General features: G+C 44.6%; 1 protein-coding gene across 8 annotated transcripts in view; it reads right to left on the bottom strand.

Moving 5' to 3' along the window:
* Nucleotide 1: 1 nt before the first annotated feature.
* Nucleotides 2-23,046, bottom strand: part of mtus1b (microtubule associated tumor suppressor 1b) — a 59,345-nt gene continuing 36,300 nt past the window's right edge. For 6 of the 8 annotated variants that reach the window (XM_047364694.1, XM_047364692.1, XM_047364698.1 and 3 more), the window contains 12 exons: nucleotides 20,781-20,822; nucleotides 18,519-18,622; nucleotides 17,922-18,269; nucleotides 11,265-11,331; nucleotides 8,237-8,360; nucleotides 7,278-7,368; nucleotides 7,024-7,129; nucleotides 6,798-6,871; nucleotides 3,764-3,862; nucleotides 2,902-3,015; nucleotides 2,722-2,819; nucleotides 2-930 (listed from right to left, as the gene is read on the bottom strand). In XM_047364694.1, coding sequence (XP_047220650.1) covers nucleotides 717-930; nucleotides 2,722-2,819; nucleotides 2,902-3,015; nucleotides 3,764-3,862; nucleotides 6,798-6,871; nucleotides 7,024-7,129; nucleotides 7,278-7,368; nucleotides 8,237-8,360; nucleotides 11,265-11,331; nucleotides 17,922-18,269; nucleotides 18,519-18,622; nucleotides 20,781-20,822 — 1,481 coding nt within the window. In that variant the 3' untranslated portion in view covers nucleotides 2-716. The remainder of the gene's footprint in view (nucleotides 931-2,721; nucleotides 2,820-2,901; nucleotides 3,016-3,763; nucleotides 3,863-6,797; nucleotides 6,872-7,023; nucleotides 7,130-7,277; nucleotides 7,369-8,236; nucleotides 8,361-11,264; nucleotides 11,332-17,921; nucleotides 18,270-18,518; nucleotides 18,623-20,780; nucleotides 20,823-23,046) is intronic. The other 2 variants (XM_047364697.1, XM_047364700.1) reach the window with 1 other exon arrangement.

Here is a 23,046-nt window from a genome sequence, read left to right as displayed (position 1 = left end):
GTGTCATTATGATTTTATTCTGAGGCAGAAATAAAGCAGAACGTTGAACAATGAGGCATTCTGGGTACATCTGAGGTTCTTAAGGACAAACAACATGGTGACACATCTGGGACACACAGGCCAGAAATGTAGAAAAAGAGACTTTATGTGAGAAACAGAAAAATTATTTTCCAGTTTGTTTGGCAGTGGGGTGGGGGGGGGGGGGTTAAATAAACTGCATATTTGGCTGCGAGACGGACCAGTACCATCCGGACCTTTTTTACATTCCACAAAGAGTTTTACAAGGTTGAGGGGTAAGAAGTTTCCACAGAGGAACACCAGGTTCACATCAGGGTTTTTTTTTTTCTTACATGAAGTTCATCCTCTGCTGAGGTCCAACTGATTGAACTTCGCTCTTTGGGAGAAGAAGTAAGATCCTTAAAAAGGCTAAATAATCCACGGGAATCACCCCTTATCCTCTTCCAGTTTTCCCTCTCTTCCCATCAGAGAGCAGGAAGCTCAGAGCTCCTGAAGGATAGTCACGGCAACGCTGACAATATGTACAGACCCTGAGGAGCGCCTGACGTGTCAGAGTTTCAGGCGTTTGGTCAAGACAGAGAGCGAGGTCGGTCCCACGCTCAGACTGAAGTGCATCAGTGCCGCTTGCCTCCAAACCGTCCATCCAGAACGTTCATCGTGACGTCCAACAGCCGGCACAGGCGGGGGAGTCAGCAGGGTTATCTGGGAGATAATGGCGCAGCTGTAGGGAAGGAGGCGGAGTTTCGGGGTGAGCTGTAGGGGGAGGTGGGCGAGAGGCGGCGGGGGCTTCCCAGCAGGTCGCCGTTGTGCAGCTTCCACAGCAGCTCCTCGTTCTCCATGGACAAACGCTTGTTGACCTTGGACTCCTTCTGCAGGGTCTGCTGGAGGATGGCCTGCTCCGTGGACAGCTGCCTGCAGGGGGAGACAGAGTTGTCAGAGCAGAACCGGGTCAAACAGCTTCTGAACTATTCAATTCAGATTATTTTTAGAGCCAATTCACAACACGTCTTTTTACAAAGTCAATTCGATCCGATTATAAAGATTTCAAGTCAAGTTCAATCATTCCAGTTAATCCTGACTATCAAACAGTCAGATTCAGTTATTTATTCAAATTAGTTAAAAAGTTTTTCTATCTAAGGAAACCCAGCAGATTGCATCCAGTCAGTGACTTGCAGCATTCACTCCTCCTGGATGAGCATGTAGAGACAGTGGACAGTCACTGCATCTCCAACCTTTAAAATCCTTAAACACATTCATTAACTATTTTATGCCATAAATTTAAGAAAGAATTTCAGCAACAAAAATTCATCTAATTTTTCATACCTGAGGTGTAAAAAGAAGAGGGTGGAGCTAAAATGTAAAAGAACAATGTGGAGCAGCAATTAGATCAATATTTCTACAAATCCTATTTTATTTCCACCAAACCGGCTCTAACTTACTTGTGTTAAAGAATATTCTCTTCTCCTTACGGAGCTACAGGCATGGGTGGATCCAGGGGTGGGACCAAGGGGGCACCAACCCTGTCTGATGACTCAGGAAACTCTGTGAAGCTACTTGTGCATCTCCAGTCCATAATAAAAAGTCATGCAGACATATTAATAATCACTGCAAGCTAACCCAATGGAGAAAGTATCTGATGGATATTTCTCTGGTTTAGAGAGTTACCTCCTCCCAGAAAGATTGTCTGCTTATAAGTTCTCCACAGAAACACCTTTGGTTTATCTGAACCATCACTATATGAGGCGCATCAAACTCCTATAGACCTCTTATAGACAGTGACACATTTCATGAGTCAGAATCATCAAACTGATCAGAAACAACTGCTTGAAAACACAAAATTCTGTTTGATTTGAATTCAGAACATAATGTAACATCAGACCAATGAAACAAACTGGACCTCCTGAACAGTCGGTTCAGTTTAAAAGGCTACTTTGCAATCCTTTCATAGCTGCAGTTATTCCTGTTGTCTACTGCATGTTTTCCTTCCACTCAACCTTCCATTAATATGCTTGGATACAGAACTCTGAACAGCCAGCTTCTTCAGCAATGACCTTATCTTCCTTCTGAAGTGCATCTGTGACCATCTGCTGGACCACTGTGGGGTCAGAAGTCCTCTCTATGATTGGGAAGAATTTCACAGAATATTTCTGTATTAAAAATCTGTTTTATTCTTGTGTAATATTTTAATTTCCTAACCAAACAGACTTTTGAGGTTTTCATTTGTTGTAACTCAGAATCATCAGAAATGAACGGATATAAAGTCTTGACATACATCCTTCTGTGTGGGATCAAACCTTTTAAACTGAATTAATGACATAAATTTACTGTTTTAAATGAACTGGAAGGATAACGAGCTGCATGTTGTCGCCTCCGTTTTAAAATGTGGCCCCAAATGACCCCTGACCTCTGGTTGAAGGAGCCAAATGGAAACTTGGATACATCTAGCTCGGTTTGCTCAGGTAAAACAGATCATTCAGCCGGACTCACTAACTGAAGTCATATTCACTCAGGGAATTTTCCTGCGCTCTGCTCAGCTGCAGCCTGCCTGCTCTTGTTGTGTCTGTCCTGAAACATCTTGTTCTCCGAGATAAAGGAGAGGCAGCGTGAGATACAAACATCCTGCACAGCGTCTGCTGCAGCTGCCGGCCCACTGAGACCTGCTTGGATCTGATGCACAGCTGCTCCAGCTGCAGGGGTCCTTACTTTGACAGAGCCGCGTGTTTGTCCATCCTAGCCTTGTAGTCCTCGTTCTCCTGTTGCACCTTCTTCAGACACTCCTCCAGCCTTACGTTCGTCTCCACCTGAAACACATCCAGGTCACAGATGAAGGACATTGGAAGTCCACTCGTCGTCTCACGCTGAACTGAAGGTGCAGACGCTCACCAGTTTGTCCATCTCCATCAGCTTCTTCTCCTTTTGGTGCAACTGGTTGTTCTTGATCTCCAGCACCACCTTGATGCTCTCAAGCTCCTGCTCCAGGTACAGGGTGTGTGAATCCTGAGTGAACAAAAACACAGAAACGGGATGATGTTACAGTTTGAAACCAGCAGGTGGCAGCCATGTTCTGCAGAGAAACATCTGTGACCTCTGACCCATCCCAAACACACCTTTCCTCCCCTTGTTTCCTACATATTTCCAGACTCAAATTTCCAGAGTTCTCAGCCTGGAGCAAAAAGGCCGACTGGATATTTATCCCAATCAGACAGGGAATAAGAGCTGGAAATACAAATATTTTTCCAGACCCAGAAAACACTCAAAAATTCCAGAGTTCTCCAGACATTTTTTCCTGCCGCTATATAATGTTTTTTCAGATATATGAAAAGGAATTAAATATGAAAAAGTTGATTTTTATTTTAAAACCAACTGTAGTTTTAAACATAGTAAACCTTTCAGGAACATTTTAAAGGAACAGACTCCAGTTTTTCCAGTTTGATGAAAATGATAAAGAAAAAGGTTTCTTTAAATCAAAATTTCTGCAGACATCTGTTAAATTGTTGTTGGTTGAAAGGGAAAAGGATCCATAGTTTTATAACAGTTTTATATGAAAGCATAATTGCTGAACTATTTTTCTCACATTCCTCTCAACAAAGGTTGAGATAGCGCCACCTGGTGAGATGAAAATTCTGAAAAACCAAGTAACAGGAGAAGAGGGTGATGTGGGTTTTCTATGAAGCAAAACCTTAAACCTTCTTTAAACTTGCTGCTTTGACCCATTTCCGTGTTCTGTCCATGCAACGATGTTTACCACAGTTTTGTTGCTCAGTATCTGCTGCCTCCTCTCTTCTTCTACTCGCAGCTTCTCACTCAGATCCTCGTTTTCTGCAGACAGCGCTGATATCTTCTCCTGCAGGAGGGTAAACACAGGAGCTTAATCTGCAGCAGGACAGTAAGAGTCAGCCAGGAAAGGAAGAGACATTGGTTCTGACCCGACTTTCATGTCTTTCTAACAACACTGGAGGTTGGAACACGGACAGTTCTGTCTAAACACAAATATAAATTACTTTTTATACACTGCTCAAAAAAATAAAAGGAACACTTAAACAACACAATATAACTCCAAGTAAATCAATCTTCTGTGAAATCAAACTGTCCACTTAGGAAGCAACACTGATTGACAATTAATTTCACATCTTGTTGTTCAAATGAAAAAGACAACAGGAGGAAATCTTTGGTGATTATCAAGACACTCAATAAAGGAGTGGTTCTGCAGGTGGGGACCACAGACCACTTCTCAGGACCGATGCTTTCTGGCTGATGTTTTGGTCACTTTTGAATGTTGGTGGTGCTTTCACACTCGTGGTAACATGAGACGGACTCTACAACCCACACAAGTGGCTCAGGTAGTGCAGCTCATCCAGGATGGCACATCAATGCGAGCTGTGGCAAGAAGGTTTGTTGTGTCTGTCAGCGTAGTGTCCAGAACCTGGAGGTGCTACCAGGAGACAGACCAGTACACCAGGAGACGTGGAGGAGGCTGTAGGAGGACAACAACCCAGCAGCAGGACCGCTACCTCCACCTTTGTGCAAGGAGGAACAGGAGGAGCACTGCTAGAGCCCTGCAAAATGACCTCCAGTAGGCCACAAATGTGCATGTGTCTGCACAAACGGTTAGAAACCAACTCCATGAGGATGGTATGAGGGCCCGACGTCCACAAATGGGGGTGGTGCTCACAGCCCAACACCGTGGAGGACGCTTGGCATTTGCCAGAGAACACCAGGATTGGTAAATTCACCACTGGCGCCCTGTGATCTTCACAGATGAAAGCAGGTTCACACTGAGAACACGTGACAGATGTGACAGAGTCTGGAGACACCGTGGAGAGAGATCTGCTGCCTGCAACATCCTTCAGCATGACTGGTTTGGCAGTGGGTCAGTAATGATGTGGGGTGACATTTCTTTCCATGAGCTCGCCAGAGGTAGCCTGACTGCCATTAGGTACCGAGATGAGATCCTCAGACCCCTTGTGAGACCATATGCTGGTGCGGTTGGCCCTGGGTTCCTCTTAATGCAGGACAATACTAGACCTCATGTGGCTGGAGTGTGTCAGCAGTTCCTGCAAGATGAAGACATTGAAGCTATGAACTGGCCCGCCTGTTCTCCAGACCTGAATCTGATTGAGCACATCTGGGACATCATGTCTCGCTCCATCCACCAACGTCAAGTTGCACCACAGACTGTCCAGGAGTTGGTGGATGCTTTAGTCCAGGTCAGGGAGGAGATCCCTCAGGAGACCATCCACCGTCTCATCAGGAGCGTGTCCAGGTGTTGTAGCGAGGTCAAACAGACACGTGGAGGTCACACACAATACTGAGCCTCATTTTGACTTGTTTTAAGGACATTACATCAAAGTTGGATCAGCCTCTAGTGTGTTTTTCCACTTTAATTTTATTTGACTCCAAATCCAGGCCTCCATTGGTTAATAAATTTGATCGGCCAAAATTGAATAGATTAATAATCTAAAACGAGGAAATCAGGAAAATCTAATACTTTTGTGAAGTGCCTTGAGACGACGTGTTGGGTATTGGTCAACACATTGAATTTCCACTGAAGATTTTTGTGTGATTTTGTTGTCAGAATATTCAACTTTGTACAGAACAAAGTATTTAATGAGAATATTTCATTCATTCAGATCTAGGATGTTACTTGATTTTATTTTGTTCCCTTTATTTTTTGGAGCAGTATATTTCCATGAAACCACCAACAGCCTCTGTGGTCAGGAAATCTGCTTTTCACAAAACAAACTGCAGAAAATGTTAAATGCTTTCCTTCAATTTAAGAAACTGAGTTTAAAGGAACAGCAGACCGTGAAAAGGTCAAAGGTTAAATCCTGTTTTCCATGAAAAACTGGATCATAACCAACATCTGAACAGATAAAAACTCAAGTTTTGCCTCTTTTTCACTATTAGTTGTAGCTTAAAGCAGCTTGATCTGCTCTGACTAATAACTGCCTGGTAGGTAATTCAAAGATCTGACGTTTATCCCCGTCAGTGAACGCAACACGACCAAGTGCTACCATCTCCAACAGCAGCCCTCTTCTGTGTGGACGCAGTCACCGAGTGATGAAGGCAACCATTTTAATCAGGCACAGAGAAGGAAGAAGTTATTTAGAAGATTTGTCTGCAGTTCACCCACGCTGCAAGAGAGAGCGTGACTTTCAGCAGATAACAGGAAGGCTGTTCATGGTACAGTAAAGATGCTCCGTTTTAACCTCATGGAACCTGTTGGATTTGGAAATGTTGGCAGCTTTAGGAGATCTCAGAGTCAAGGTTAGAGGTCAACAGATTCACACTGAGACTGAAAAGCTAGCTGTGCTAACCGCTAATAATTTTCACTAACTGGTGACGTTGCTTCTGCTCCCAGTATTACCACTATAGCTCAAACTTTACCAAAACCAGGGACCAGAAACTGGCCACAAAGGTCTGATTGTTGGGTCTCTGGTGTAGACCGCCATCACTGATCTATTAGTTGTACAGGAAACACGCTGTGAACACTCCTGCAGCCCCGAGAGCAGCATTGCTATTGAAAACAAACACGTGCTTCCAAATAATTGACTCCTATTAATGCTGATCAGAACCAGAACCGACTAGTGCAGAGCCAATCCAAGCCAAAGCATTTGCTTTAATCAACCAGATGAAGAAACTAAGACCCGATGGATGGATGTGGGACTGGGGTTTGTTTTAAAGCAGACTGAATGTTTTTAACGCTCTTATTTTGAAGACACAGGACAGGAAGCAGGCGAATGTCTAATTCACATCATTGCTGTAAGTTTGACTCTTACAGTGAGAGAAGTTTCAGTTTCCTTCAGTGTTTTCTGCAGATCCTCCAGTTCAGTCTGCTGGATCATCTTCAGCCCTGAAGCAGGAAGTAGAAACACTTTTTAGTTTTGGAGACTAAAACATTCAGGTGGGATTCCTTTGATCTTCAGTGTCCTGCATCTCCCTCTGTCACACACACACACACACACACACACACACACACACACACACACACACACACACACACACCTTGTATGGAGGTCTCGTACTCCTGTTTGACCGCCTCCATCTGCTGGCTGTGACTCTCTTCCTGCTTCTTCTTCTCTGCTTCCTGTCGGCTCCTCAGCTCCTCCACCTGAACAGCAAAAACACCATCATGGTCGGATTCCTCAGGTCAGACAGTGAAAGGCTTTTCCACCTGCAGGTTAATCATCACACCCCAGGTTCTGATGAGGAGACCAACATGGATCTGCTTGTTCTCCGCTCCCCGTGTGTTCGCTCACCTGCTGCTCCATCAACAGGCGACATTTATCAGCCTCCTCCTGGTACAGCTGGTGGACTTTATCCCACTCTGCTTGGTAGAAGCATTTTAACCTGAAACACACAGGAAATAACAGCATGATGGACCATCTCCTCAGTTTCATCCATCCATGTCTGCTCTTCAGACTGAAACATCCCGAGAAAATGTAACAGAGCAGCTTCTCCACTTTTTAATCTAATCATTCTTTCTCCCAACCTTTCAGACAAAGATCTGTCAGGATTTTCAGCTGTTTGTTTAATGTTTCCTTAACAGCACAAGGTCTGATTTCTGTTGGGCACGGGTCAGAACTGCAGCCGCACCCTCCTCTTCCTCAGTCAGGCTTTTGGAATGTGGTTTCCATGATCATGGTGAAAACTGCATGGAAGTTTCTGGAGAAGATGTGGTCCTGAAGGCACCAGATGTTTCTCTAAAATATCTGCTGGACGTTTCTGTATTAATGCTGCAACATAGAAGAAAGGAACTTACAAGCCCACACCATGATCCGACCTCCTACCATCAGAAACTGCCATCCATCCATCCATGTTAACAGGACAGTGTGGGAGGAAAGATATTTTCCTATTCTCAGTTTTCTTTCCTAAAACCTATCGAGATCTGGAAAATACATCAAATTCCAGGTTATTCCAGACTGTAGGAACCCTGGGCTCCTGCAGCTCCAACGATGGTTGTTTGATGCTTCGCCCTCTGGAGAGGATCTGCCCTGATCTCCCATCCCTCAATCAGCCTCTGAGGAACATTTTATTTAGTATAGTTGTTTGGACAAAATTATCTTTTAAACCTCATTATTGGCCCCAAAATAAAACAAGGTTTAAATAAATCTGACTTTTTTTATTGCTTCCAGTGAGAATCTGGTTCATTTGGTCAGTTTCACACTAGAAAACTCTGCTAGTCTCAATGATTTTGCAGCAGAGGTGTATTTCTCACCTGTTCTCCAGCTGAACCAGCTCCTCCTGATGCTGCTCCTCCAACCTTTTCAAAGCCTCCTCCGAGTTTGCTCGCACCTCGTCCTTCTCCGTCTGCAGCCTCTGGCAGCTCTGTGACGATGCGACTGGATGGGAGGAGAAGCAGGAACAAACGTTTGTGACGACAGAAAGTTTGTTGGAAACCAAACATCACAGAGTTTTGGGAATAACAAGCGTTTTGGAATAAGCTCACATTCCTGTTAAATTATTCCTGCAGCAGACGTGTGATCCATCCCTGAAACATCTGCAAGTCAGCTCTGAGGTATGAAGCATTCCTCTAAGAGGTGCAAGCACATGCAGGCCTCCTCCGTCACCTAGCTTTGATTTAAGGCCTTCAGATATTTGAAATATCCAGATTTTTGGGAATGTTTTCATGCACCTGGAAAGTTTGGCCCATCTCAGGGTTCTCTCTGAGGTTCAGATCCACACTTCAGCAGCAGCTTGACTCTCCCTCTGTCGGAGTCCAGATTATCCATGTAGCTGAGGGCAACAGCTGGCTGCAGCAGACAGCTGCCGTCTGCTCTGAATGGAGCTCTGTGTGGACGCCCGTCACTGTGATGATGGAGACACAAAGCCCCCAGCAGCTGACGCCCGCTCGGACACAGCGTCCTTATCCTGGACTGGACAGCAGGTGGAAAACAACGAGCCGACGGTGGTTCTGATGGAGCGAAATGTTCCTGACGAGTGTTTAAACTGTTTCAGTTTATCAGAGCTGCGTTGTTTCCACAGCAGGAGGCTTTTAACTGCAGCAGGAACAAACAGATCTTCTTCACGAAGCTTCATGGACGTTGGGCAGCAGAAACAAAGCTAATCTGAGCTGGATAACTGTCAAAGAAGCAAACAGGTTGTTTCTGCTCAACTTGACTTTCACACTGACAGCTGAGTGTGTGTGTGTGTGTGTGTGTTGCAGGGTCTGTACATTCCTCAGCCATGTGCAAGCAGAGTTAGAGGTGGAGGCAGTAGGACCATCCAGGTGACGTTTGGAGGAAAAGTGAGAAAAGAAAAGTGTCTGCAGGGTCTCTGCTCCTCCATGAATCTGTGTGGGAGGCTCTAAACTCCAGATCAAACCCTGATGTCCTCAGATTGGACTTCCAAGCAGTCAGACTTTCCTGTAATCTTCTACATTTATCTCAATCACCAGTTCTCCAAGCTTTCTGAATGTCAAACTGAGTTTTTCTACAGACTTTCTTTCTTGTTTCTTTACATCCTTCAGTTGATCCAAAGATGATCCCTGGAATATTTGATGTTTGGGGACATCTTCAGGACGTTAAGATGCTGTCCATCTGTAGCAGGTCCAGAGGTCCAGACTGCTCAGTCTGAACAGGGTCAGGCAGCAGACTGAGACCGGTTGGAAGAAGCAGCCGAAACCAAAACAAAACCTGATTCAGCGGACGCCACGAAACCAGGACTGGATCAGAACCTTGGGTCAGGATTTCTGCCCCATCAGCATTTCTTATTATCTTTCCACTGTACAGTTATGGGCTCCTGTGTGTTTTTCCATCACACCAGGCCCTTAGATTAAGGGTGTGAAAACTTCTGTCTGTTCGTGTAGAAACATCAGAGTTGGTGGGACCGTTTCAGATGCTTCGAGAAGACGAGATGATTCCTAAACCTGGGATGATGCACCAAGCTTAGAAAAACTAGGAAATCTGATGGAAGCAACAACATTTCTGCTGCCTGGTTCTGTTTGATCCAGTTTCCCACGCCGCAACATCACACAGATTCCATTTTGGGTTCACTGGTTTTCATGAAAGCTTCCTGCAGGACAAAGTGATGCTGCAGCAGCCGTTCTTCAGAGCTCAGACTGCAGATCCTCCTCAGCAACGTTCCTTTTCATTCACGTCTGTTTTCTCTATCATTTTATTTGGGTTTTATCTTTCTCAGTTTTAAATCAATAAATTGTATTTTGTTATTATTTGTTATTTGATAAAATTGTGATTTAATTTTGTTTTGTAGATTCTGTTTAAATGTCATCTTTAAACCGTTGATTTCAGTTAGAAAACTCCAGAATAAAAGGATATTTTTACATTAATGCCGTCATATTGCATGTTTTCTCTCTCATGTTTAAGTGCTTAAATCCTTCATGCTGATGTTCATCATGAGCTCATGAACCTGTAGGTGGCAGCCATGTTTGCAGGTCATGGCCTGCTGCAGCAGCTGCAACACGGCTGATAGACCATTATCAGCCGGCTTTAAACAGCCGATGTCCTGCATGCTTTTCACATGCAAATACTGGGCTGGACTTTCAGTGTTTAACCCTTTCTCTCTCCTAGACATGGCTACTGACTGAGCTTCTACTGTAACTAACTCTATGTTCTCTCTTTCAGACTCTAACCTTGAAAACTGGCTCAGAGTTTATCTGTTCTTTCTTTCTAGATGAAACGACTAAAGGAGCTACATCCATTAACATTTACTTTTCCTTCCCATAGAAAGTACTCCTGGATCAGTGCTTCTTTGTTCTCTTTGTGTCTCTGCTCTGTTCTCTCAAACCTCCAGTCGGTCGTGGCAGATGGCCGCTCACACTGAGCCTGGTTCTGGTTCTGCTGGAGGTTTCTTCCTGTTAAAAGGGAGTTTTTCCTCTCCACTGTCGCTACATGCATGCTCAGTATGAGGGATTGTTGCAAAGTCAATGCCAGTGACTGTCCACTGTCTCTACATGCTCATCCAGGAGGAGTGAATGCTGCAAGTCACTGACTGGATGCAATCTGCTGGGTTTCCTTAGATAGAAAAACTTTTTATCCAATTTGAATAAATAACTGAATCTGACTGAACTGTTCAATTGTTAGGATTAATTGGAATGAATGAACCTGACTGTTGTGAAGAACCTTGAGACGACATGTGTTGTTAATTGGAGCTATATAAATAAACTGAATTGAATTGACGGGGATTCTGCAGCACCGTGTGTGTGTGTGTGTGTGTGTGTGTGTGTGTGTGTGTGTGTGTGTGTGTGTGTGTGTGTGTGTGTGTGAGAGAGTAGGGAAAGCTCTCACCCAGCTCCTGTCTGAGCTTGGCCAGCTCCGACGACAGCTCCTTCTTCTGCTTCAAGGTTTCCTCTCGCTGCAGAGAAAACAGAGGAGACTCGGTAAGATGTGGATCACAGACAACAGCTCCTCAGAGGCCGGAGAAGCTTTCTGAATGTTTTCATCTGATCCGCAGTCCCAGAAGGTCTCTTTATTCTACTGTCATATCTTTACATATCGATCTTATTTTACAGCAATCATTTTAGAACCAGAACTATGGATCAAGATGCTCCAACAAACTGATCATGTTGAGAAGATGCCCTCTGAGCTCTTTATAGGTTGAACCCTTCAGGAAGGTTCCTGTCAGAGTCTGACAGTCTGAATGTTTACCCAACAACTCCACGCTGCCGACCCGACCCGACCCGTCAGGAATCATTTCAGCTGCAGGGGATTTCCTCTCACTGTTAGCGACTCGTAACAATCCTGTCAGCCAGTTTTAATTGTTTGAAGAAGGAGAAAATTCATTTATGACTCGTTTGTCTTCTGGATGAATCATTTCTTTGTAACATCCTAAACATGTGAGGCGAGTGTCAGATCAGTTGAAACGGGTCATTAGTGACCCGTTTCTAAACCATCTTACTCCAACACTGCTACTCCGATATGACACGCTTGTAAACACTCGGACCACCACACGCTTGAGCCCAATCAGAGCTCAGGATTCACCAGAACAGAACAATATGACTCCACACATCTGCAACAGTCAGCATCACCTTTCCTCTGAAGTCAAACAGCAGCAGGAGGAAATTTATCTGCTTCTTTTCAAACCACAGTAAAGATCTGGTTGTAGTAAATGGACTGAACTTATATACAGACGGCTCAAAGCGCTTTAGACTAGAGTCACATTCACCCAATCGCACTCACGAACGCTCACACATTCATACACCGAGACGCACATCGGTAGGCAACGTTAAGTGCCTTGCCCAGGGGCAGGAGGAAGCTGAAATCATACCCACAACCTTCTGATTGCAAGACAACTAATCTTCCTACTGAGCCACAGTTGCCTCGTCCTGGTCAGATGTTGGAGACCACAGAGTCTCACATAAACACCAGAAATCACAGCTGGAAGAGCAGAAGATCCAGGCACTATAGGATCCTTTCTGATCCCAATCAGCTACATCAGGTTCCCACAAACAGTTTGAACTGGAGACGTTATGTTAACAGCTGAAAATCTGAAGAGATGCATCAGTAAAATTTATTCCTAATCCTCAGACGTTTCCATAAAAACAATGAGCAGAACCAGACCAACCTTCCGTTTCTTCCTGCGCCGGTGCTGGGGGGTCTTACTGGACTTTAGCTGGGATTTACTCTCCACGGACCCCATGTTTCACAGACTCACACCAACCAGCTGCTCACACTTCTCTCCACTTTTCTCTGAAATGGAAACGTATCCCGTGTCTCTGAGCGGCTCCTCCCCTCTGTACCTGTTCCTCCTCCTCCTCCTCCTCCTCCTCCTCCTCCTCCCGGGATCTAAGGCTGGACGTAGGAATGCCAGTTATTCCTGCTCCACCTTCCTTTACGCTCATCCCTCCCCTCCCATCAGATAAACTGGTGGATCTGCATTGAGGTCATTCCTCTCATCTCTCACTCTTATTTCAATTGTTCCAAGTAATTTCTGTTAAACTTGTAAGGTGAGAAATGAAGGGATGATTCCTGCAAGACATGTTGGAGACAAGCGGTTAGTTAAATGAGCCCTCTGATTCTGAGGGAAGATGTTTGGTCCAACTGATTCAGAATCATCAAGTCCTCCATCCAGCTTCTCGTCTGACTAACATCACTGACCTTTGGAATAAAAGGTCAGATTCAGGTAATTCTCATCTACAGATCTATTACTGAGCTCGGGACCAGATGTCACTGATCGAGTAGATTAACCCAGACCTCCTTCGTGTTCCTCTCTAGCTCCTCCTAGAGGACTCCTGTGGCGTTTCCGGTTAAGAATGGATTCATGGCCCCTACAGAGGGTTCAGGGTCTGACCCAGGCGATCCTGATCAGATGAACGACATCAGGTGATTCCTTGGATGTAGCTGCTGCTTCTCTACATCGAAGGCAACATCCAGGGAACTGGCACCGAGTACCTGGTTGTTACTGGACCAATAACCTGGACCAGAATCACAACATGGATGCCCTTTACAGGAAGAGTCTACTCCTGCTCTACTGCGAGAAGTTGGAAGCAGCAGCCCGAAGACCGGAGGTACCGTGTGTAACAGCCTAACCCACAGCATCCACGCAGCAGAAAACCAGATTCTATCTGTAGATGTTCTTCCCTGCATGGATTTGATAGTTTGCCCTGATTTCTGACCAGTTAACAGCAGTTCTGTCATTTCCTGTCACAGCGTAGTTTCATGTTGACACAAAGACTTGGTCTCAGTTTAAAGCTTGAAGTTCTCAGTAATCATCATCGCTACTCATGAACAACCTCATCTAAAGACCAGCAATCTAACAAACATCTGGACTGGAACTGGTTTTATTTACTGGATCAAAAAAAGTGAAAACTAGCTGGGTTTATTTACTGTGGTTCTAACGGGTCCAAAACCACCTTCTTTAAAACCATTCCCTGTTCCTCCTGCCAGATCAAACTGCTTCGAAGCAGGAGTCCCAGCAAACAGCCCAGGCCTCCATCCTCCTCCACCCACTCTGCCCTCAGGGGGGTCAGCTGCAGCTCCACATGAAGCCTTCAGCAAACATTCACCAGCCACCTTCCAAGCATGCAGCAGATTAGATAATCCTTAATGCTCAGATAAAAACACACTGCTGCATTCCTGTTCCCTGCACGGCTCCTTCTGCAATCAGGAAGGTTACCCCAACACATAAAGGAATTTTTATTAGCCTTTGGTTGCATAACGTCTCATACAAACGCTTGTCAAGTCATAGAAGCTGAGATAATGATCAGCTTTCACTGCAACATGTGAAGTTAACGGCTGGACTGTTTAATTAGTATTGAGAGATTCCCAGGATTCACAGACAGTTCACAAGAAAACAAGTCTGAGCAATCAGAATAAATCCCCTCAGGTCCTGATAAGTGCAGCCGGCTGTTTGATTATTCACACCCGAACAGCTCAGAACGGCACCGAGGGAAGTTCAGACTGACAGAACCCAGAGCAGAAACAGGTTCCAACAGGAAACAGCTCAGAGGAACACTTTTAAACCTGAAATCATTGTCTGTGTGCTGATTTTAATTTTAGTCTGTATAATCTGCTCTGGGAGCAAATATTTACTGAAGAGTTTCTACATCCAGGACCTGAGTACCGACATCCTGCTGCTGTTCCCAGCCAATCACAGGCCTCCAGCAGCCTGGTGCAGGAGGAACTGATCCAAACTGTTTCCTAAACATCATGCAACTCTCACAGACCAGAATAAGGATTACAGCTGGGTGTTCTGCATGTCACTGTAGAACTTTCTCAGTGTTTAACCCTTTCTCTCTCCTAGACATGGCTACTGACTGAGCTTCTACTGTAACTAACTCTATGTTCTCTCTTTCAGACTCTAACCTTGAAAACTGGATCAGAGTTTATCTGTTCTTTCTTTCTAGATGAAACGACTAAAGGAGCTACATCCATTAACATTTACTTTTCCTTCCCATAGAAAGTACTCCTGGATCAGTGCTTCTTTGTTCTCTTTGTATCTCTGCTCTGTTCTCTCAAACCTCCAGTCGGTCGTGGCAGATGGCCGCTCACACTGAGCCTGGTTCTGGTTCTGCTGGAGGTTTCTTCCTGTTAAAAGGGAGTTTTTCCTCTCCACTGTCGCTACATGCATGCTCAGTATGAGGGATTGCTGCAAAGTCAACACCAGTGACTGTCCACTGTCTCTACATGCTCATCCAGGAGGAGTGAATGCTGCAAGTCACTGACTGGATGCAATCTGCTGGGTTTCCTTAGATAGAAAAACTTTTTATCCAATTTGAATAAATAACTGAATCTGACTGAACTGTTCAATGGTTACGATTAATAGGAATGTATGAACCTGACTGTTGTGAAGAACCTTGAGACGACGTGTGTTGTTAATTGGAGCTATAGAAATAAAACTGAATTGAAATGAAAACTATAGCTGCTATAATGCAGACAGAAGCTTCAGACTATTTTATTAATGTGTGGTTTTTTTTATCCATTTAATGGACCCCTGAAAAATGCTGCCTTGTTTTATTTATGCTATTTAGGATTTAAATAAATTTTTTATGGATTTAAATTAAATTAATATTGAAACTAATTACCTTCAGGGATTCTGTCATACGCAGAAACTGGACTGGCGATCTGTCCAGGGTGAACCCTGCCTCTCGCCCATAGACTGCTGGAGATAGGCACCAGCTCCCCCGCGACCCACTATGGAATAAGCGGTAGAAAATGACTGACTGACTGACTGATTCTGTCATACGCAGAAACATCTGAAAATATGGAAACTTTTGACTTATTTAGAGGCTTTAAGAGAATTATTTTTGTATCTTGACCTTTTAAAGCAGTAATCTGTGCATGGCATAAATGTTTTTGTAACCAGCAGCTGCAGTGGTTCTGATTCTGGAAAAATTTGAGAATTTTGTGGCTTTTGGTGTCATGATGATCCAACAGAAAAGGTTGCCTGGACCAGGAATCGATCCCACACCGGGCCTCTGAATTCAGGTCACGTGTTTTACCGCTGCAGTCTAGTTTTTTTATTTATGAATATTTTAAAAGGGCAAAGCTTACAAAGCTGTGATCATCAATCCTGAACCATCAGGTCAGAGTGGATGTTCCTGAACCAAAGAAATTAGAGCAAACTGGGTCTGAGTGGAAAGAAGTCAAAGTCCCTGGAGAACTATAGATGAAAACCACTTCTAAAGATTAAAGAAAGTTTGCATGGCAGGACGGGAAAAAAGGAGGAATGAGGGTTGGGTCTGATAGTATTTTACACAGAGAACATTTCAGGTTAATTACATCGAGTATCACCTCGACGTCCATCATCACGTCACATTTCAGCAGATGTCTCTGCTGTCCTGGAAACAGAAACCTGTCCGTTCACCTGCTGACGCTTTAATTACAGGCTACTGCTGCTTCGGTTCAGGCTGCTGCAGGGCAGGGAGGACGCAGAACAGATAAGTGATGCTTTCCCTCATTTAGCCCCTTGAAGTCAGCTGAGACCAACCTGTACTTAATGAGCCCAAACACATTCATCTCATCAGCCTCAAAGAGCAGCTGAACAGAAGGAAGAGGCGACAGGAAGTGCTTCCTTTGTTTGGGAACATCTTCTAGAAACGTGTTTGAATCCAGCTAAACTTAACAGGAGAACAACAGCTAGGCGGCTTCAAACCGTGGCTAAATATGAATGTACGGTGGCCAAGAGAGCTCACCAATTACCAAGCTGCAAAATCTTTAGACGACAATGTCCGCTCCTTTCAGTTCTCAACTGGATACCAGTTAATTGACCATTCAGGTCAGAGGTGGCGCTTCACCTCCAGAGGAATAATAATATCTGGAATAGCTGTTCCTGAGTGATGAGTAGAAGATGTTTGATGGATCAGGAGCTCGTCTGCAGGAACAAAGGTGTTTCCCCAGCCTGACGTGGTGAAAAAGAAGCTAAACTTAAAGCTGAAGCTTGGAATTCCCTGGTCCATTTTCATTCCCATCCTCACCTACAGTCAGGCTGAAAGAACCACATCCTGGACACAAGCATCTGCAGCGCATCAGGAATCTGATGATCGGGACCTTCTCCTTTCAGTGGTTTTCCAGGTGGGAACCAAGTGGAGTTAGTCTCTGGTATCTGGTGAAAATGTCATGTAAAAACCCACATAAAATATGAGTTTAGGTTTCCAGGTTTGTTTCTCAGATGGACTTGATTAATCTTTCTATGACACCAACCAGGCGTTGTTGGAAGGATCAGTGAACAGAAATGAATCGTCAGTTTGGACTGAAGCTTCAGACCTCAAACAGGCAGATATTAATTTATCTGAATCAATTCAACCAATTACTTTTGGACATTTTGTCTTCCTTTCATCTCTGGTTTATCTCTTCTTCGTTCCACAATCAGTACGACAGACAACAGGAGAACCTGTAAGAAGGAAGCTGGAGGATCCAAACACAAATGCCTTTTTCAAGTGCCGTTATACTTTCTTCACATATAGCAGAAAGAGAACATTGACTGTCAGCTTGCTGGAAAAGTAAGTACATCCTTGAAGGTGGTGGAAGCCAACAGGCTGGTCAGATGTGTGTTGTATCAAATCCACCTTAACAGCTGACCTTGAATCCACCTGGATCATTTTCTCAGAACTGCTGAGAAAATCCAAACGTTTGCTCAGTGCTTGGTGGAGGTGGTGCAGACTGGTGGGTCACAGCTGATCTGGTGCATTGTTACACCCAGGGAAATGGCCCAGATAAGGGAACTACCACCCAGAACTTCATAAAACCTCACGGCAAAAAGTCCAAACTAACCCTTTAATGCCCCAATCCGATTGGAAACTCCTGATCCCTTATTCCTCCAGTCAGAACTTCCTGTGGTCTGTTAAAGTTATCCCTATCAGCAGTTCCTCAGGTTCTCTGAGGAACTAGCAAAGATTTTCTTGGACTTTGGCAACTTTTCCTGTCAGTTTTAGCCCAGAACTTTGTTCTGGATCATTTTAAGATGAGTATTTCTTTAAGGACTGAGTGTAAACGGAAGCAGAATACCTCAGAGAACAGATGCTGGATGACAACAGCCAGAGCCTCCACCCTCCGGTTCCCCTGAACCAGCAGCCTTCTTAGCTGGATGATGGCCTGGTTCTTCCTCTCCATCTGCTCTTTGTTCTGGTTCTGTTTAACTGTGACCGTGCCAACTGGTGCCACAGCCCCACCCACTCCAGGTCGGGATGCATGCTGAAGCCGGGACCTGTGTTTAGGGCTGGAACGTGACCCGGTCCTGGCTTTGAGGGCTGGACCAGTGGGTCCAGCACACCCGGATGTAGTGATAGAGTCATCAGGGGACGGGACTGGGAGAGTTGGTGTTACTGGGATGTTAGCATTCAGGACATCTGGTACCTGAGAACAAGAGGACAGAAAACACTGACTGATGGGAGGAATGAGGGGCAGATTCTAGATCCATTTAGCAGAATAGTTCTGCTCTGATAAACCTGGAGAGTCAAAATAAAATAAGCTTAGATTAAATCCTTTGAGATAAACTAAAGGAACAGTTCTGTTTTTATTAAAATGACAGTTTAAGGCTCTCATGAACAGCAGAGATGCTGCAGACTAAGGTTTGAATTTCAATTTCAGAGAAACCCGACGTACCGATTCAGCTGGGACCAGCTGCTGGTTCTGCTGGTTGCCTGTGGTGATCTGGGAGCTGCTGTTTGTGGGTCTCGCCGGCGCCTCCCGGGGTTTGTTTTTGTCCACTGTAAGAGAACGTTGAGCTGTTAGAGCGCGAGCAGCAGGAACGACGTTCAGCATGGCGTCCACACAAACCCAAATAGAGAGGCAAGAACCGTCTGATGCTGTGGAAACACGCCCTCAGACTGTTCTAGGCTCACACAGATGCATGATGGGAGACTGAGGTAATGGACTGAGACTGTTGGACCCTGGACAGACATTAAGGAATCCATTACCAGAGCAGAAACAATTAGTGCTGCAGAAATCAGAGCTTCCTCTCAGTCTTTCCTCACTTCCATCCATTTACGGATCGACCATCAGCTCCTCATGGTTCAGATCAGTCCCAGAATCATTGACTGGGTAGATATCTGTGGTTCTATGGGTCGGCTGTACAGAGCAGCAGCCGGATCAGACATTTCTAATGTTGTTGGTTAATTGTATGAAACCTGACCATCATACCGATTTATTTTGTCCTGCAGAAGGATCACACGTTTAAATGTTCAGATTCCTGAGAAGAAGCGGCTGATTGGATCAGAACCCAACAACCCAGTGTAACTAAAGCTAAAAAAGATTTTAATACTATGCATTTGAAGTAATGCTCACTTATAAATTTCCTGTTTTTGCTTTTTTGTTACACTTGAATATTTCATCATGATTTCATCTATGGGAGGAAAACTATCCGTCAAACCAACCTGGCTCCATGTGAAAAGGAATCACGCGCCTCGGTATTAAATGTTTAACCAGTTTTCGGTTCCGTTTCACCAGCCATCCACAGAACTATGACCTGGTGGTGGCAGGATGGCGGTCTGGGCCGGTTACAGCATTTCCTGAAAGCAGAGTGGGCCAGAATTCCTCCACAGTGATGTTGACTCGTTACCAGTTATCAGAAACACTTGATGGCAGCTGCTGCTGCCAAGGGAGGAACAACTGGTTCTTAGGTTTAGGGGGTAATTACTTTTCACAGACTCACGCTGGTTTGGACAGATTTATTTCTCATAATAAATACTCAGACTATCTTTGATGATCTGAAACACTTATGAGGGGCAAAAAAATCTGTCAGGAGGAAATACTTTTCATGGTGCTGTATTTTCCTGCTCCACTTTTTAATCTATTAATTTATTCTGAAACTAAACCAACTAAAGGCTTTGGTATCAGTCTGAGTTCACTCCAGGAGTTCCTGGACCTCCTCTTAATCAAGACGCAGAGTCAATCATCTGACTCCCCTTCTCTGGATTTCCCTGTGAGATCCACATTACTGGAGTAAATTAGTGATAAATACAATTGAAGTAGCAGATTTTTATTAGATGATCATTTCTTTGGGCTGGGACTCACATTTTTATTTCCTGACTTTAAATCAAAAGTTTCCTCTTTGGATTCAGTAAATTTGTCTGAGGAAACTCTGCCCCCTGCTGGTGGCCACTGGGGAGGACAACAACACAATCTGAATTGAGCACTTCTGAACCACAACCTGCTGTTTCTGTACGGTTTAATCAATTTATGATCAACATGTGACAAATTCAACATTTAATACCAGTTTTATCCCTGACTCAGCCTGAGGGACGGTTCTGTACCGGGTCTGAACCGGACAGTACGACCAGAAATTCAGACGAAGAGGAGGAGAGAACGGGTCATAAAGGTCCGTCAGATTTAACAGCACATCTTGGATTGGTCCAATAGAAACTTTTCATGATGAATGTTCTCTGTGTTTACATCCATAAATCAACCTGAAATCACCTCAGCAGGAGCCAGAAATATAGCCGCCATGATAAGTTGCTGGTTCCCTTCCGGTAGTCAGTGACGAGTTTATCTGGACACCATCATCTGCTCACGCTAATCGTTCACATGGTTTAATTAAATCATTCAGATTCGTGTTTAGCTTTGAATAAATTCAGATGTTTGCATTTGTTGAGGGAAAAATGTGTCAGTCATCTCTGAAAATCCTGATCCTTCTCCCATTTTCTTCCAGGCAGCCAGTTTTTACTGTAATCTTTGCTGGGTCCAAAGGAAAACAGCAAGAGTCCTTCAGAAGGCCCAGATAGACCATGAACCGGTCCACTTTAAGAGACCCAGCCTGGATTACAGGATGAAAAACGGACAGAAGTGAGGGCCGGATCAGGATTTTTGCACCCGATGGTGGACTTCATCTAAATGTGTGTTTCTTCTAGAAAGGTGTGGTGTTTGTACCTGGAGGCTGCCAGGCTGAAACGCAGAGCTGCTGAGCCCAGACTGAAGGAGAAACCACAGTTAGCATGCAAATCCACAACAGGTACAGGGACACTTCCTGCTGCATGATGAGAGTCTGCTGCTCATCCACAGAATCATCTCCAAGCTAATCAAGTCTACAATTCAGCTGGGATGTCCTGGTCCTGATGGCTCAGCATGTTTCAAAGGAGTCTCTGAAGGCTCCAGTTAGAGTCAACTTCTCTCTTCAGCTTGTCACAAGGTTCTGCAGGACTCTGATAATGACAAACTCGTTTATGACATGTTTATGCAGGAAAGATGTGAAACCATGCAGGACAGCAGCCTGTGAGGACTTCAGTTATCCAGCCTGGTCTACAAGATGGAGAACTGATGAAACTTTCTGCACTGATTATGAGATGGTTTTAGAGAAGCTGTCCTGATGTGTGTCAGTAACGTTTGCAGCAGTCTCATCATCCCTCAGTAGGAATGTCGCCTGTTTGCTCAATAAAAAACTTCAGGAAAAACCAGTAAGGGCCTGATGCTGAAGAGAGGAGAGGAACAGGTCAGGAGGAGGAAGAGGAGGAACAGGTGGACCTGGATGTCACTACTTTAGCCTGAAGACTTGTCCCTGATGGGGAAATGTCTCCATCTACCAAATAAGCAACATTTTAAACAAACTGCTTGAACAATGTGTCCAAAATTAGAATCATCAAATCCAAATAAGATGCAGATAATCTAATCCATGCATTCAAGTCTTCAGGGCTGGACTTCTTTCATCAGCAAGCTGCAGATCTTCTCCAAATATCCTCCTTGCCTTGCGTGCTGCAGCCATCCTTTAAAACACAGATTCACCCTTTAGATAAACACCGGGTCTCTAGCAGCCAAACTATCTGATCATAAACATCAGAGAGCAGAACTGGACAATAATTACAGCGTGTTTTTTGTCCTTCATCTCAACACGGACTCTCGCAAATCCTCCAAATGGATCCTCCTGCTGACCAATTAAACAGAACCCACTCTGAGGCAGATTCTGGTTCTGTGCTTACAGGACAGAAATGTGCCAGCATAGATCACCAGAAGCATCCTTTATCTGCTGCATTCGGACCGGTCCGATGGCAGTAATCCAACCTGCTCTCACAAGCAGCCTGCAGCTACAAACACACTGGGTCCTACATGAGCTGCTGTCATGGCGGACATCTTGGTTATTATTTCCATTAATATAATCATTAACTACACTGGTTCTATTTGATTTGGTGGACAAGGACCCAAATACAGTCATGAGCATTAACAACTTGGTGCAAATAAATAACTGCCTGATCTGAAAGAAGACAACTTGTGTCCAGATGGAGTCAGAACCGTTCTCACCCTTTATCCGTTTATCACAGCGTTCCCGATGAAGAGCTGCAAACCAAACCGACTGCAGCTACAACCACAGCAGCGGCTCTAACACCTGTTACACGTGCCTGTTACCATGGTAACAGCGTTCTGCACACATATATGCACTCTGTGACCTGTTTGGATCTAACCGGACCGAGTAGTTACCTAGCAACAGATTCCTTCCTTTCCTGCTTTTGATGACAGGAAGGAAAGCAGCAGGGGTGAGTTTCCACCCCACTCCTCTTCTCCCTCTACACTAATGACCGGACCTCAGCGGACCCGTTTGTGAAACTCCTGAACTTTGCAGATGACACCACTGTCATTGGACTGATCCAGGACGGTGATGAGTCTGCATACAGATAGGAGGTGGATCGGCTGGTACACTGGTGTGATCAGAACCACCTGGAACTTAACCCACTCAAGACTGTGGAGATGATGGTGGACAATGCTCAACTACACTGTGTCCTTTGTGCACCATTTCTGGTTCCTAGGAAGTCCAGCCCTCCACAGGAGCTGCTGGTCATCTTCTCCACTGCCATCATTCAATCTGTCCTGTCTTCATCCATCTCAGTGTGGTTTGGATCATCCACCAAACAGGACAGGTCCAGAATGCAACGAACAATCAGGGCTGACTTTCCCTCCATCCAGGACTTACAGGTCAGAAAAAGAACTGCTAACATCTCTGCAGACCCCACACATCCTGCACACAAACTGTTTAGGCTTTTACCTTCAGGTGGCGCTACAGAGACAGTTTCTTCCTCCAGGATGTTTCTCTGATGAACTCTAACAGTCAGAGCTCCAGAAAAACATCATTCATGATTGGACTGATCCCACATTATATTCTATTAGAAAGTCAAATGTGTTTTTATGTAGATATTCTTTATTATTGAGA

The sequence above is a fragment of the Girardinichthys multiradiatus genome, chromosome 5 (assembly GCF_021462225.1).
Source record: "Girardinichthys multiradiatus isolate DD_20200921_A chromosome 5, DD_fGirMul_XY1, whole genome shotgun sequence".
In the NCBI taxonomy this organism is placed as follows: Eukaryota; Metazoa; Chordata; class Actinopteri; order Cyprinodontiformes; family Goodeidae; genus Girardinichthys; species Girardinichthys multiradiatus.
This window is presented reverse-complemented; position numbering and strand designations above follow the sequence as displayed.